This window comes from Mesoplodon mirus, assembly GCF_964341445.2.
Source record: "Mesoplodon mirus genome assembly, chromosome: 16".
Classification (NCBI taxonomy): domain Eukaryota; kingdom Metazoa; phylum Chordata; class Mammalia; order Artiodactyla; family Ziphiidae; genus Mesoplodon; species Mesoplodon mirus.
The window spans coordinates 15,452,224-15,468,900 of record NC_138992.1 but is presented as its reverse complement, the minus strand read 5'-3'; the positions used below and the strand labels follow the sequence as shown (position 1 = coordinate 15,468,900).

At 46.8% G+C, this 16,677-nt stretch overlaps 1 protein-coding gene across 1 annotated transcript; it reads right to left on the bottom strand.

Annotated features, from left to right (window-relative positions):
- Positions 1-288: 288 nt before the first annotated feature.
- Positions 289-8,469, bottom strand: KLHL38 (kelch like family member 38; the record flags this gene model as incomplete). Its single annotated transcript, XM_082601372.1, has 3 exons — positions 7,116-8,469; positions 1,946-2,051; positions 289-578 (listed from the first exon to the last, which is right to left on the bottom strand). Exons 1-3 carry the CDS (start codon positions 8,466-8,468, stop codon positions 289-291), a joined length of 1,749 nt encoding a protein of 582 aa, XP_082457498.1. The 5' UTR covers position 8,469.
- Positions 8,470-16,677: the final 8,208 nt, after the last annotated feature.

The following is a 16,677-nucleotide window of genomic DNA, read 5'->3' as shown; positions in this document are numbered from 1 at the left end:
CACTGTGTGGATAAATAAGCTTATTTGTAGAGTAGAGCCTAACAGAGATGAGGTAGAGAAGGAGGGAGGGAGAGAGGGAAAGGGAGAGAGAAAAGAAAGAGAGACAGAGACAGAGAGACAGTGTTCTGTCAACAGTGTGCTTGGTCCCAGGCCTCCAGGCTCTGGAACTTTCAGTTCTGTGAGCTCTCCCTGCACCCTTCCAGGGTTAAGCTTTTTGGAGTTGCGTTCTGTCTCTTGCAACAAGAGCATCTTGACTAGGACAGATGACGTCTCAGTTTCTCGTGGGCCTCAGGGGGTGGTGGAGGGGTTGGGGATGCACCGGAGAGTGAGGCAGGCATGGTCAAAGAGCTTATGAGGCAGCTGCCCCTGGGACGTCCAGGTGTCGGTCTCAGGGTCGTAGCAGTCGAAGGAGGCCGAGTCCTCGATGCTACAGTCCGTGGTCAGATGCCGCCCACCCGTCACGTAGAGCTTGTTCCCCATCACTGTGGCCCCGTGGTGCATCCTCCGGTCTTTCATGTCTGCGCATTTGACAAATTTGTTGGACTGAGGGTCGTAAGCAAGGATCCTCCTTGTGTAACCTGAAAACCAAATGGCATATCGACAAGGTCAGCAATGCTTATTTGGGACTGGAGGTCAGCGGTCCAGGGACCTGTCTGATCTCTGTCATCACCTAACCCTGAGGCTGGACTCTTGAGCTAAAGCGTGGAATGTTTCCATAACATTGTCTCCTGCCCAAGGTCTTGTGTATGGCAGAGCTGGGATTTGGACCCAGATCCGTCTGACCTCAGTCTCTGCATCTTAACTCGAAGTGAGGGCAACACTTATGTCGTTCGTTCTTAGATTGAGAGCAGAGATTCCAGTGGCCTTCTCAGCCTCATTAGTTTTCATCTTTCTCATGTGCTCATCCAAGAGCTTTAACAATCCCAAGATGGAGCCTTTGGGAACTCAGAAGTGGGTCCCCATGACAGCCCTATCTGGTGGGTACTCTTCTGATCCCCATTTTACAGATCAGCACACAGAGGCACAAAGAGATGAATAACTTGCCTAAGAGTATACAGCCAGTTAGTGGCAGAGTCAGGATTTGAACCCAGGTCTATCTGACCCCCAAACCAGCCCTCTTAACCATAGTATTATACTACAATTACAGAGAAATGATCCCTTAGCAGCTAATCTTATTTACAACAGCAAATGTTTTTTTGAGTATTTGCCCCAGGTCTGGGATGGTGCTAAGTGGTTTAGATAGATGAGCACATTTTATGATCACAACTCTGTGAAATAGGTTCATTATTTCATTCCTTGTTTGACCGGGAGAAACTTCTGGATGAGAAAAGAGCTTTGTCAAGTCGTCCACACTCTGCTAGTTGGATGAGTGTACTTTTATTTTATTTTTTAAATTTATTTTTTATTTTATATTGAGGAATTGTTGATTTACAATGTTGTGTTAGTTTCAGGTGTAGAGCAAAGTGGTTCAGTTATGTGCTTTTAAAAAGACTGTCTTGGTACATCCCTGGTGGTGCAGTGGTTAAAGAATCCACCTGCCAATGCAGGGGACATGGGTTCGATCCCTGGTCCAAGAAGATCCCACATGCCACAGAGCAACTAAGCCCGTGCGCCACAACTACTGAGCCTGCGCTCCAGAGCCCGCGAGCCACAACTACTGAAGACCATGTGCCACAACTACTGAAGCCAGCGCGCCTAGAGCCTGTTCTCCGCAACAAGAGAAGCCGCCGCAATGAGAAGCCCGTGCATGTCAACGAAGAGCAGCCCCCGCTTGCCGCAACTAGAGAAAGCCCGCACACAGCAACAAAGACCCAACGCGGCCAAAACTAAATAAATAAATTTATAAAAAAAAAGAAAGACTGTCTTGTAGAAAAACATCAGTGACCGTTTTCCCATGGGAGATGCCAAGTCGTGTCCAGCCTCTCGATCATCTGTTAAAACTCACCTCCCACGATGACAATCCGCTCCCCAAGTACCACGGCAGGGGCACATACATTCTTGATCATTCTCGTCTCCATTTTGAACCACGTATTTCTGGAAATGTGGTAAACCTGACAGAGAAATATAATCACGGCACTGCATTTTAAAGTGATAACGTTTTTAAAAGATAGAAACAGTAATTAAGAGGGTGAAAGAGCGGTGATTTCTCTTTCTTTTCACTTTTTTCCCAGTTCTTTTCTTTTATTTTTATTTTTTATTTTTCCCTGCGGTACGTGGGCCTCTCACTGTTGTGGCCTCTCCCACTGCGGAACGCAGGCTCCGGACGCGCCGGCTCAGCGGCCATGGCTCACGGGTCCAGCTGCTCCGCGGCATGTGGGATCTTCCCGGACCGGGGCGCAAACTCATGTCCCCTGCATCGGCAGGTGGACTCTCAACCACTGCGCCATCAGGGAAGCTCTTTTTCCCAGTTCTTAAAATGTACTTATCTTACTATCAGTAAACAAAATATAATTAAATAACAGAAAGAAGAATGTTCCCAGAAATTGGTCTTTATGTGGCCCTGTGAGCTCAGTGGCTGTGTGTCTGTGGAATGGACCGAGAGCTAAGTGTTTGTAGTATGTGTTTGCTTACCTTGCTTGGGGCATTTCTTTCCTTTCAGTGGGAAATAGAGCAGCTTGGACATGCATAAAACCAGTGATTTTTCAATCATTTTTATTTCTGGCTCATGTTTAAATTTCAAAATGTTCCAGTGTATCCGAGAGGCTCTTAGGGCCAAGAATAAATTTAGGGCTAAAGGAGGAAGGCTTTTGAATAACAGGTCATGCCTGAAAGTCATTAGAACCCTAGAAAAAAGTAAGCACGAGAAAAGGAAGAAAGAGCAAAGAGGTGGAGGCAGGACTCCATGGCCTTGGTCTGAAATAGAGCAGCAAATCATGGTTCCCAGAACACGTGCTCCTGTTAGATCCCTCAGTTTAAAGTTTAGATGTCCAATGCCAATTAGTTCATTACTGGAGAATTTAGCACAAGAGATATAGGATGGACTTCATATAAGAGACGAAGGAACAAAATATTCCAATATTCTTGACTGGAAATTCTTTCTGTACAAAATATTTTTGCCACCATATTAAAGACCTTATATTTTATCATTTTACCAAATTTGATCTTCACAACCATCCTATGATGTAGATACCATTACTTCCCTCTATTTTCCAGATTAGACCATTGAGGCTGAGAGGTGAAATGACATGCTCAAGGTCACACAGCTAGAGTAGTAGAAGAGCTGGTCTGATTGAACCCAGAATCCATGCCTTTATCCACCACACCTGTGGCTCTGCTTGGGGCCATGGAGATGTGGCTTTTCTTTCTTTTTTTTAAAATAGATTTTAAAAAAGCATTTACTATTTTAATTTGCTTTTATTTCAGTATTAGTAGTGTTTAAAGATATTTGGTGATGGTTTGTATTTTTGGCCGTGCCCCGCAGCATGTGGGATCTTAATTCCCTGACCAGGGATCAAATCCGTGTCCCCTGCAGTGGAAGCGCAGAGTCTTAACCACTGGACCGCCAGGGAAGTCCCTTTTATAGATTTTTTAAAATCGAAGTATAGTTGATTTACAATGTTGTGTTAGTTTCAGGTGAACAGCACAGTGATTCAGTTATATATATATATATATATATATATATATATATATATATATATATATAACTGAATTCAGATTCTTTTCCCTTGTAGATTATTACAAAATATTGAGTATAGTTCCCTGTGCTATACAGTAGGTCCTGGTTGGTTACCTATTTTATATATGTGTGTGTATATGTTAATCCCAATCTCCTAATTTATCCCCCTGCCACCCCAGATTTCCCCTTTGATAACTATGTTTGTTTTCTATATCTGTGGGTCTGTTTTTGTTTTGTAAGTCAGTTCATTTGTATCTTTCTGTTTGTTTTTTTTAGATTCCACAGATAAGCAATGTCATATGATATTTGTCTTTGTCTGGCTGACTTCACTTAGTATGATAATCTCTATGTCCATCCATGTTGTGTGAATGACATTAGTTTATTCTTTTTTATGGCTGAATGATATTCCATTGTATATATATGTACCACATCTTCTTTATCCATTCATCTATTGATGGACACTTAGGTTGCTTCCATGTCTTGGCTCGTGTTAAGTAGTGCTGCAGTGAGCACTGGGGTCATGTATCTTTTTGAATTATGGTTTTCTCCAGATATATGCCCAGGAGTGGGATTGCTGGATCATTTGGTAACTCTATTTAAAATTTTTTAAGGAACCTCCATACTATTCTCCATAGTGTCTGTACCAGTTTACATTCCCACCAACAGTGTAGGACGGTTCCTTTTTCTTCGGTGTGGCTTTCTTGATGGAGGCTTTCAAGACTGAAGCCCTCTTGAAGTCTCTGTCAGTCCTTAAAGTTGGTGAAGCATAGAGGAGGCCACAGCTAGAGACGGGCAACCAAGTGGCCGTCAAGCCTCATGGTTTCATCTGCAAATATGTAGGGAACACTCTTTGGAAACATGAGATCCTTGGGGGAAAAGCAAACACTGGTTGCATTTTACTTGAGTAATTGGCTCCTGGCTTTCTGTTCTCTGTTAGCTTTGGGGATGGTTTCAAAAATAGATTAAACATGTGTTCACAGTCCTCACCATACCGCCAGAGAGGATGAGGCAAGGACAACAAAGGATGGTCTTTGACCCATGGAGGAAGTGATACTTTGTTATAGTAAAGGATTTGCTTAACGCCATCCAGCAATAGGGGTAGAAAGAAGGCCAGGTAGAAAGGTACGCGTACACACACAATTTGCACAGTAACGCCATGGCAGCCTCTTCCTTAAAAAGAATGCTTGCGTGCAGGTAAACCATCCGATGAAGAAATCTTTGAACCTATATTTGAACACCCAGCCTACCCCATCAAGTAACCCCAAGCATTCATCTTGAATGATATCTGAATGAGTACAATTTCCATTACAAAGCTAATGCTAAGTAGATAAGAAGAGCTTCCAAATTAATACTTGCCCCATTTTCCCCTTCTCATGACTGCAGTGTAAAAGGATCACTCACATGTTAGTGTTTTGGTTTTTGTTTTTTGGCTATTTAAGCTTCTTGTTTAATTGTCCTAAATAAGCATTTCTTGATGAGGTAGCTTAAAAGCTTTTTTGAGTTTTGTATTTATTCTTAGGAATCGGTAACAATTTTGTAATGTGAAATCATCAACATAGTTGTTGACTTTATTTTGAAAAATAGTTTTAAAAAAATGTAGGAGGGGCTCTAGCTTTACACAGAAGCTCTTTATTACACCTGTGTTGTGTGGCCAGAGCTTGGAGGGGATCAGAACATGTCTCCCTTGGCTCAAGTAAATGAGTGGGATTTGGAACAGACTTAGAATCTGCCTAGATGGTCAGGGAAGAGTCGACAATATGGGCTGGAGAAGTGAAGGAGAGAGAAAAACAAGAAAAGGATTGCATTGAAATTATCACTTTTCTGTGTTTCCACCGGCACCAACGTAGTCTGAGCTGCCATCATCCCTTGCCTGGACCTCTAGAAGAATCTCCCAACTCTCCTTCCTTTGTCCACACAGGCCTCTTCCAGTGCCTTCTCCACATAGCATCCAGAAGGAAATTCTAAAAATGCAAATTTGACTACTTCACCCACCCTGCTACTCTTAGGCTTGAACCCCAATTCCTTGACAAGGCCTGGAAAGCCCTGCCAGATCAGCCTCATCTCCACACTCATCCCCCCAGGAATGTTCTGGAATTTCTGTAGGAGGGTCTCAGGGGCAACAGTCTGGTGGAGGGGGTTGCTCGCGTGGCTTGAGAAGGGGGCTGAGAGAGATTATGGGGGGACTGACCATCCCCAGCGCCGCCTTGGTGCACAGACTTGCTGCAACCTGGTCATGCTTTCAGCTCCTCCAGGCGGAGGGCCGTGCCCCTTTCTGCTTCAGGGCCTTCGTGCCAGCTGTTCCCTTACCGGGAATGCCACCCCTCCCTCAGCAGTTGAGTGTGACTCCTGTTCCAGACGCAGGCGCATCTGCTCAGAGAAGCTGCCCGCCCACCTCTGTCCATGTCAGCCCTCTGTCCACCCTGTGCGTCCTCCTCCTCTTTTACTCTCAGCCTCACCTGCCTTCTCTCTTCCTTGGCCTCTCTGCTCAAGTCAGCTTAAACCAACCTCACAGAGTTCCCTCCAAAGTTCCCTGAACCCTCACACCCTCCCCGATTCCCTCGAGACTGGTTTAGGGCACCCCTTATGCTCTTAGAGCACCCCTCTGTTCAGCATCTGAATTTCAGTTGTCTCATAAGCTCCTGGAGGGTAAGTGGGATTTACTGCTCATGTCCACGTCCCCAGGGCCTTCTCTGTAGTTGGCACCCAATGTAACTCCTCTAAATGAACACAGCAGATCTCAGGGGCCTCCTTGATTATCTTTATATATCACGTAGAGGCTTGAAGTTTTTCATATCTAGGTGAACTGCAGAGATTAGAACTTGTGTCAAGGTGGAAAACACCCAATATTCTGACATTTTGATCTTTATTAATCACACTTCTCAGAGAGCTTGTTAGTGAAATTAGCATCTACCTATCATTTAAGGCAGGGGTTCCACAACCTGGCTATGCCTTAGAATCTCCTGTAAACATTTGTAAACAGTAAATGTCAAGACCCCATACATAGAGATTTTGATTCAGCAGATCTGAGGTCAGGTTCCAGGGGATTTGGTAACAGACTATGGACCAGTGCTTGGGAGTCTTCTTTTAAGGCCTTACTGATTTTGGTTAGAAGCATCTGCAATATTCCTATAGGACTTCACTATCTGGCATTCGATGTGTTCTAGGTAGAACCTTTAGATGTATCTGATATACCCTTGTATGTATTAATCTTACACAAAAAGAATTCATAAATGGATAAAATCTGGCTGAAATTAAACTAACTTCCTTCCTTCCTTCCTTCTCTCCCTCTCTCCTTTTTCCTTCCCCTGCAACTGACAAGCATGTATGTATGTATTATATATTATGTGTGTATGTATATATATGTATGTGTGTGCAGCGTACATGTACATATGTATATATGCATGTGTATATGTGTGTATGTGTATACGCATGTATTTGTGTATGTATATATGTGGTGTGCGTGTGTGTATGTGTAGCCATGGTGGGAGGGACCGTTTACCTGGATGAGGCGCACAGGGTTCTGCATGATGTCCTCTCCCCCAAACAGGTAGAGTCTTTGGTCTTTCGCAGCGACTGCAGGGTGGAGGACCTCCAGTGGCATGCTGGCCATCCTCTCCCAGACGTTGCAGATACTGTCATATCTCTCCATGGAGCCCATGACCTCGTGTCCTTCTCCAATCCCCCCGATGGAGAAGATGAAGTTCCTGTGGGCAGTGCTTCTGTGGGAGTAGCGGGCTGCCAGCATGGGCTGCCCCAGCCTCCACTGATTGGATTTCAGGGAGAAGATGTAGACCTTGGGACTGGGCACGCCGTTCACCGCGCCCACCGCCATGCCTCCCAGCAGGTAGATGCTGCGGTGCAAGGTGACGGCCGAGGCCTTATACAGCCGGGCCGGGAGTCTGGCAAGGCTCTGCCATTGGCCGGTCTGTCCGTCGTACAGCAGGACGTCCCTGGTGGTCTGCTGGTTGTCCTTCCTTCCACCCAAGAGGATGAGGAAGTCTTGGTAAGAGTTTCTTGGGGGGACATGCCACAGAGGTTGGAGGTCCGGGGCGCTGGAGGTGCTGGACGAAGAAAATATCTGCCTCTTGGCTGTCTGCAAGATGGTCTGGCAGGGGGGCGAGGACTGCAGGAGGGCGTCGTTGGCGATGAAGTGGTAGAAGAAGGCTGGGTGGACATACTGCAGCCTGACCTGCTTGAACAGTTCCTGCATGTATTGCTTCCGGGTCTGGAGGTCATGCTTGACCCAAACCATGAGGGCCTCGAACACCTTCTCCTCCTCCGCACAGAGCCCGTCATCTCCCAGGTAGTCTCTCAGTTCCAAGGCCCGGAGCTCCTTCAGATCAGCCGACGCGGCCACCTCTGGGAAGTACGTCAGGGCCACCTCCCTGGCTTTCTTCCTGAGGGTCTCACAGCTGAAGATTTCAGAGAGTCTGATCATGCCCAGGCAGTTGCTGGGGGCCAGCTGGCTCTGGAGGAAGGAGGAGCAGGCCTCAAGCAGCTTGGGGTACTGCAGCATGGAGGCGGCCTCCAGCAAGGGCAGGACGGTTTCCGCTGTGATGTACGCCTCGCCCGTGTACACGTACAGGATGATCCGCTCCAGAGTTGCGGAGTCGAGGCCTTTCAGCTGGACTTTGGGCTCGCTGCTCTCCCGGAAGTTGCTGCAGAACATGGCCCGGAAGTAGGGGCTGCTGGAGGCCAGCACGTTGCGGTGGCAGGGGACCTCCCAGGCCCCAGTGCAGATGCTCACGTCGGTCAGGATCCTGCTTTGCCTCAAGCCATTGAGCTGCCTCAACAAGTCAGAGGAGAAGTCATGGTCTTTGAAGAGCAGCCCATCTGGCGATTCCTCGTCCATCCTACAAAGATGGGGAGAAGTCCCGAGAGGGAGCACGTGCTGGAGGGTTTAGCTGCGGCCGCTCCAAGACTTAGAGCACCTATGTCCATTCACCAACACGCCTGTGGGTATTGCCAAGAATATGGCTCAGTGAAGATCAGAAAGGGAGACCACCTGTGGCGTGGGCCTCACAGCTGACACCTCTCTTTTTGGTTACGATTACTCTCAAAGGTAACAGGCAAATAGCATCTGTGGACAATCTGAGAAAAACAAAACAAAACAAAAGAAAAACCAAAAAAAAAGAGAAGGTGGTTGGATAAGTTGGGCAAGTTGAAGGTGGCAAATGGTCACATGGTCTGAAATGTTAACCTGAAGCAAAATGACAGTCTGTGCATTTGACCAGCAGGAGTCTGTGAACCTTTCTCCAGATTCTCAGCATGTCTGTTATTTAGTAAACTCATCTAAACATCTTTTTGGGTGTTAGTCATTCCCCACAGATGTCATTCTGGGGGTGTGGCCTCTGTAACAAGACAGAAATGAGGGATGAAAGTGGACCTTTGAGATTTTTTTTTTCTTTTTTAAAGCATGACTTCACAGAGTCTTGTGGGATTTGTTTTTAAAATGAGGTAAATAGAAAGCAGAGACCGAACAATACCCTGGACAGGGTTTATTGGATGACACCTGGCTGCCCGTCTACCTGCAGAAGAATTAAACGTTCAAGCTATTTACCTTGTTTTGCTGCAGTGACATCCACCGATACCTGCTCCGGCTGGTCCCTCCGGAGAGTTTCCACCTCTTGCTCCAAATGAAACCATAAACCCAGGCCTTTCCTTCAGTTGGCAAATAATTTGTCCTGGGAGAATTCTGGATTTGTTTATGCTGAAGGCACTTTCACAGTTTTCTAGACCTTTGTGAAAGAACTGCTGGGCAGGGAGACAGTGTATACATTCCAGGGCTAAGAATAGTTGCATATGTACTTTGCACTGTTATGACATGTGACTTTCCAGTTGCCTTTTGCAGCAACCTGAGGGCCTGCAGGGCCGGCGCATGCCCACACGCCTTGTTTCTTTGGCAAGTGTTTACATCGGCAGAAATAGATCTGGAGGAATGGCTTCTCTTAGAGAAGACTTTGCTGCCCACTTGGGCACATCCCGAGTCCCTTGTCCTAAAAGTGCCTGGGAATTCTAGATGTCTGTAAACAGGTTGCTGTGACCTGGGGAAAGTCGCTGAAGATAGTCCTGGGCAAGTTGAAGGTGGCAGATGGTCACAGGGAAGCCAGCACATGGGCCCAAGGGTGTTGTTTAGCGGGTCTCTATTTCCTACTGTCTGCTGGCAGGATCGTTGCAGAGGGCTGAGAGTTCCTCCTCCAGGCTCCAAGGTGATGGTGTCTGTGATGAAAGTTGTTTGAAATATTTGTGGAGCATCCCAGAGTTTCTAGACGTGGGAAAGACCAAACCTTTATTGATCTTCCTTATCACAGAGGCTTCTGTTTTAAAGTGGCAAGGGCAGTAGTCTTGTGGGTCATACCTGCTTCTCACAAGACTCCTGCTGACTATTCTTCAGTTAGTTTTTTATAGTTCAGATTTGCTTTTCTGTTTTATTTTTCCATTTTCTTCCTTCAGGGAGGCTTGTGCTAGAGGAAGGAGGCAAAATATGTTGCTCCAGGAGAGGGGGTTGGGTGGGAGGGAGAGAGAGAGAATGAAAGGAAGAAGAAGGAGAAGGAGGAGGAGGAGGGGGAGGAAGAAGAGGAGGGAGAGGAGGGGGAGGAGGGGGGAGGGGGAGTAGAAGGAGGAGGGGGAGGAAGAAGAGGAGGAGGGGGGAGGAGGGAGAGGAAGAGGAGGAGGAGGAGGAGGAGGGGAAGGAGGAGGGGGAGGAAGAGGAGGAGGGAGAGGAGGGGAGGAGGGGGGAGGAGGAGTAGGAGGAGGAGGGGGAGGAGGAGGAGGAGGAGGGGAAGGAGGAGGAGGAGGAGGGGGAGGAAGAGGAGGAGGAGGAGGAGGGGGAGGAGGAGGGGAAGGAGGAGGAGGAGGAGGGGGAGGAAGAAAAGGAGGAGGAGGGGGGAGGAGGGGGAGGAAGAAGAGGGGGAGGAGGGGAGAGGGAGGAGGAGGCAGGGGAGGGGGAGGAAGAAGAGAAGGAGGGGGGAGGAGGAGGAGGGGAGGAGGAAGATGAGGGAGAGGAGGAGGGGAGAGGGAGGAGGAGGAAGAGGAGGGGGAGGGGGAGGGGGGAGAGGCAAGGGAGGGGGAGGAGGGGGAGGAGGAGAGGAGAACAATGATGGTGACGGAATAGGATGCGGCCTTCAAATGTAAGAGAACCATGATGGAGGGCTATAGAACAGCCAGGATGAGTTAAAGCACCCCAGGTCTGTCCTGCCCCTGCCTCCGGGGAGGTCCCGATTGAGGGTACCAGCAGTGAATGGCAGGGAAGCCCAGCTTTCTCTCCTGCTCAAGTCTTGCTTGGACTATTGCAACAGCCTCCTGCACTGATTTTCCCCTTGCTCCTGTCTCTCCCTCCAGTACATCCACCCCGTCACCACCAGAGTCAACCTGAAGCTGACAAATCAGAATCTGCCAGTCTCCACGCTCCCCCCACCACTGCATCATGCCCTTCAGGGGCTCCCCCGTCTGTAGGATAAAGTCCATACTCTTTAGCAGGAACCATGTTGGTCTCCTGCCACTTCCCTGTCCCACTTATATTTTTCACTCTAGCTCCTTCAGACAACCTGCAGATCCTTGTTTGTGTCTGGTCCCTGTTGGGAAGGCTGGGCTGGGCTGGCCTTTAGGGCACCACAGAGCATGGTGGGAGGGGGAGTGTCTCTCATAGTGGCAGATCACAGAGTAGATCACGCCCAGAAGAAAATCAAGGTCAGGAAAACATGTCCATCCCATGTCATTGGGGCCAGACGCCTGGAGGCCAGAATTAGGAGCAAAAGATCTGAGCCAAGTGGGTCAGAGACCCTTGGAGGTACAAGCAAGGAGCTGGAGAGAGCGGCTGTTTGTACAGCTATCAGAGCTGGTGACTGACTGTTCTTGCATTTCTGAGCCGTGCTGGGGACGTACGAGCAAGTAGCCAAATTCCTGAAAGGGCCTGAGGTCCCTGTTTGCGTTTCTGGGCCTTTGTATGTGCTCTTCCCTTTGCTGTCCTTTCTATTTTCACTTCTGAATCATCCTTCAAAACGTTGCTTGTATATCAGCATCTCTGAAAGTCTTCCTCGACCCTCTCAGTACTCCTCTGTACTGTTTCCACACCCTCTGCACCCTTCCAATAGTACGTGCCTCCTACCCTCATTGCAATTATGTTTGCCTGTTTGTGTCCCTCTTGTTAGAATGGAAGTGTCTGGACAGCAAAAACTTTGTCTTAATTGTCTCTCTATCCCCAGCACCTAGCACAGTGCCTGACACATAGTGGGTGAATTATATATAGTTCCTGAATTGAGCATAACAGAATGGAGACTCGGGAAAGAGAGGGAGCTCTGCTGGGTGGCCTTCCTGCCCCACCTGCTGTATAAGTTAGGCAGGGCTGCCATGTACAGCTTGGTGCATGTCCATTAGACTCTGCAATGCAGACTGTGCTCTGGAGCAGCCCTGGATGCCCCTCATTTTGATCAAATCCAATAACATGATGAAGTGAAAAGTAAAATAATTGCTTTATACCACAGAGCAAGAGTTGAATTCAAGGTTGGGAACTGAACTGAGGTCTTCTCAACTCCAAAGCTAGTGCTTTAGCCCTTGGCCTCGGAGTCAGCACAAGGAAAAAATAACTTCCTTATTGTTCTGAAATGACTATATTATTTCTCTTCCAGCCAGTGGGCAAGCCAAGAGTTTGTTGTGAGGGCAACTAACATGGTGCCACCCATTGGCAGGAATCTTGAAGTTTCCCCTACGTTTTCTAACTAATTAGACCTTCTGGAATCCAGCCCTGTCAAGTCTTCAGACGAGCCCTGGTGTGCAGCCTCAGTGTCTGACCAACTTTAATAAATCCTTAGGATTCTGAAGTTTAAAAAAAACAGGCCCCATTCCATTGGCCTGGCCTACTAGGAGAATTCTGGCTCTACATTAAACATAAGGAAAAGACACAAATAATCTTGGTGTTTACCTCCTAGCAAACACACACATATAACACTAAGCCCAATCCAAAAAACGTATCTATCACCCACAGCATGTAACCCCAGCCGGCTACTTTCAATTCATGAATCTGTTTGTCTCCCAAAGTGTTATGTTCTTTGTCTTAACTTTATGTCCTGACCTTCTCTGGGAGATGTCTTAGTTTAGGGTCTGAACATATAGGAACTTAAGATAAATGAGGACATTCAGCTCCTTGCCTCTCCTTGTGATGAAAGTTGGTGTCCTAAGGAGTCAAGAGTCAGGCTTCGGGCTTCCCTGGTGGCGCAGCGGTTGAGAGTCCGCCTGCCGATGCAGGGGACACGGGTTCGTGCCCCGGTCCGGGAAGATCCCACATGCCGCAGAGCGGCTGGGCCCGTGAGCCATGGCCGCTGAGCCTGCGCGTCCGGAGCCTGTGCTCCACAATGGAAGCAGGCCACAACAGTGAGAGGCCCACGTACCGCAAAAAAAAAAAAAAAAAAAGAGTCAGGCTTCGAGGGCATGAAGACTCGGGAGAATCTTGACACTTCCTCTCAGCATCTGTGTGGTCTTGGGCAGGTAGCTTATATTTTTATTGAAGTATAATTGGTTTACAATGTCATATTAGTTTACTGCGTAGGGGTTCAGTATTTTTACAGATTATACTCCGTTTAAAGTTATTGCAAGATAATGGCTATAATTCCTTGTTCCATACAATATATCCTTGTTGCTTATCTATTTTATAATAGCAGTTTGTATCTCTTAATCCCATACCCCAAATCTGTCCCTCTCCCCTTCCCCTTTGGTTACCACTTTTGCAGCCTCAGTTTCTCCATCTATTAAATGGGGATAACCTTGTCACAGAGGAATAATGTATGAGAAACATCTAGTAAAGTGCTGGCACAGTGTAGGTTCACAGTGAATTGTGGTTAGTATTATACCATTACTCTGAAAATAAGCTCATGAGATTCCAGTAGGTCCTGGTGCCCAGTTTGCAGCATCTAATTTAGTCTCCTACTCACTCTACCTGTTTCCTTTGCCCTGAGCAATTGCTATGTTTCTCATTTCCTATTCAGCTTTCAGGAGTCCTGGATTCCAGTCCAGGCTCTGTCATGGACAGGCTGTGTGTCTTTAGACCAGTCACCTAACCTTTCTGTACTTTCTCACCTGGCCACGAAGATATGGGCAGGTGACTTCTGAGCCGTGCGTCTCTCAGCTCACCCTGTGGTTTGTGCCCTGAAAAGGCCAGAGAAGGGAATGCTAGGGGCTGAGCCTCAGCAAAGGGCCTCATCCGAGATTCTGCACATCTCTGGCCCGAAGCCAGAGGCTCTGGTCTGAACACCAGTCAAGCTGCCAGCTGGTACTCTTTATTATTTTGCCCTTTTAAGTAAATTCAGAAAGCCTTCAGTTTCCCCATAGAGTTTTGCATTGATATTGCAGGCTGCTTGGACTCGGGAGGCCTCCCTCGGTTTCTTTCCTGTCTGGGTGAGCTGGGCCTGGATTCCCACGGAAGGGCAGTCCTGCTTGCTCAGGTCAGCCTCACGTCTGACAACTACAGACAAGGAAGCCACAAAATGCGCTATATCACGCACCTCCAGTCCTCCTAAGACCCTTCGAGGCAAGGTGTTACTTTCACACTAACCAGTGAACCATGGCTGGGACAGTTCCCAGGACCTGTGTTTCAAGAAGGGACATATGTACACTTAAAGGCTTTGGGACAGCTCCTTGAGACCTGGAAGACTGTTCCCTGATGGCATCAGAGTATCTCCACTTCCCACAGTCTGCAGGCGCAGGAGAAAACTGAGGAGCAGACAAATACGGTTTCAGTGATCTGGATCATCAAAAGCTGTAGGAAGGAACTTGCCCCTTGCTATGTGATTTGAAAACTTTTCTGTGTCTGTGAGTGCCTGTCTATCGGCATCTGTACCTATCTGTCTGGGTATGTTTTTTTAACCCGCTTGTGGAAAGCTGAATAAGGACTTTGTGCTCCAGACAATGGCCAAAACGCGTCCTGCTCCTTGATTCTGGGGTTGCCATGACGACTGTCCTCTGAGAGCTAAAAGCCTAGCTAATTTTACTAGCCCAGTCGTGCAAATGACTGCATTCCCAACTCTTCCTCCATGCTGTCCCACTGCCAGAAAATCTCTTCATATTTTCTTTCCCCCAGGGAGGGCAAGGGGGAAAAAAGGCCGACAGAGATGATGTCAGGACTGCTAGGGGATGGTTGGTACATAACCCGGCTGTCTGGTCCCACTTCTCCCCACAAGCTAAAGTCTGACTTCATACATCATTTATGCCACAAATCAGCTTTCTGAGCTCTAAATCAAATCAGGAATAAAGAAATAATACGATCAAGGATACATTCTTATTCTGCTGTTTTAGCACTGTGAGTCACAAAGAATAATACGCTGCCTTGGCGTCTCTGCTCTCCCGGGCAGGCACTCCCTGATGGGGAGATAGGAATTTAGACAGGAACATGACTCTCTCTAGGCCACTGAGGCATAGTTTGGCAATTTGCTGCTGTGGTATAGAAAGTGGATGACCTACAGAGGAAGGTGTGTTGGGAGGATGAACTTTAATCCTTTAGAAGTAGAATTAATTAGAATCCCTAGGGGAAATGTGAATTAAGCAAGACCAATTGAATTGGTCTGATTAACTAAGGGTCCATCCATCTGTCTGTCCAACCATCCATCATCCATTTATCCATTCATCATCCATCCATCTATCCATTCATCCATTGAGTAAGACAAGGTCCCTGCTCTTGCGGTGCTCACAATCTGGTAGACAGACAAGTTAATAATTTAAGTGTTTTGAAGGGAAGCCTTCCTCAACCTTTCTCCTTCCCACCTCACTCGCCTCCCACCATGAATTCTGGGTCACCCCCAAAGGGGAATTTTATACACACATCTTTGAAAAGCTCTCACATCAGGCTGAATTTTAATAACGTGTTTTCACCTCTCTTCTGTATTGTAGCTCCTTGAGGGAAGGGATAAGTCGTATTTCCCTGCCCTTATCAGGAAAGGCAGAGAAGAAGAATAATGGAATTTCCTGACAGAGACTGACACTGGAGACTGTTTGCCTTTTCCAGACGGTTTATTTCATTTTATTTTTTTTTAACTGGGAGAAAAGAATGTTATCTTTTTTTTTAATATATACAGCAGGTTCTTATTAGTCATCAATTTAATACACATCAGTGTATACATGTCAATCCCAATCGCCCAATTCATCCCACCACCACCACCACCCCCGCCACTTTCCCCCCTTGGTGTCCATACGTTTGTTCTCTACATCTCTGTCTTGATTTCTGCCCTGAAAACCGGTTCACGTGTACCATTTTTCTAGGTTCCACATATATGTGTTAATGTACGATACTTGTTTTTCTCTTTCTGACTTACTTCACTCTGTATGACAGTCTCTAGATCCATCCATGTCTCAACAAATGACCCAATTTCGTTCCTTTTTATGGCTGAGTAATATTCCATTGTATATATGTACCACATCTTCTTTATCCATTCGTCTGTTGATGGGCATTTAGGTTGCTTCCATGACCTGGCTATTATAAATAGTGCTGCAATGAACATTTTGGTACATGTCTCTTTTTGAATTATGGTTTTCTCTGGGTATATGCCCAGTAGTGGGAATGCTGGGTATTATGGTAGTTCTATTTTTAGTTTTTTAAGGGACCTCCATACTGTTCTCCATAGTGGCTGTATCAATTTACATTCCCACCAACAGTGCAAGAGGGTTCCCTTTTCTCCACACCCTCTTCAGCATTTGTTGTGGGTAGATTTTCTGATGATGCCCATTCTAACTGGTGTGAGGTGATACCTCATTGTAGTTTTGATTTGCATTTCTCTAATTATTAGTGATGTTGAGCTGCTTTTCATGTGCTTCTTGGCCATCTGTATGTCTTCTTTGGAGAAATGTCTATTTAGGTCTTCTGCCCATTTTTGGATTGGGTTTTTTTTTTTTAATATCGAGCTGCATGAGCTGTTTATATATTTTGGAAATTAATCCATTGTCCATTGATTTGTTTGCAAATATTTTCTCCCATTCTGAGGGTTGTCTTTTCCTCTTGTTTATGGTTTCCTTTGCTGTGCAAAAGCTTTGAAATTTCATTAGGTCCCATTTGTTTATTTTTGTTTTTATTTCCATTA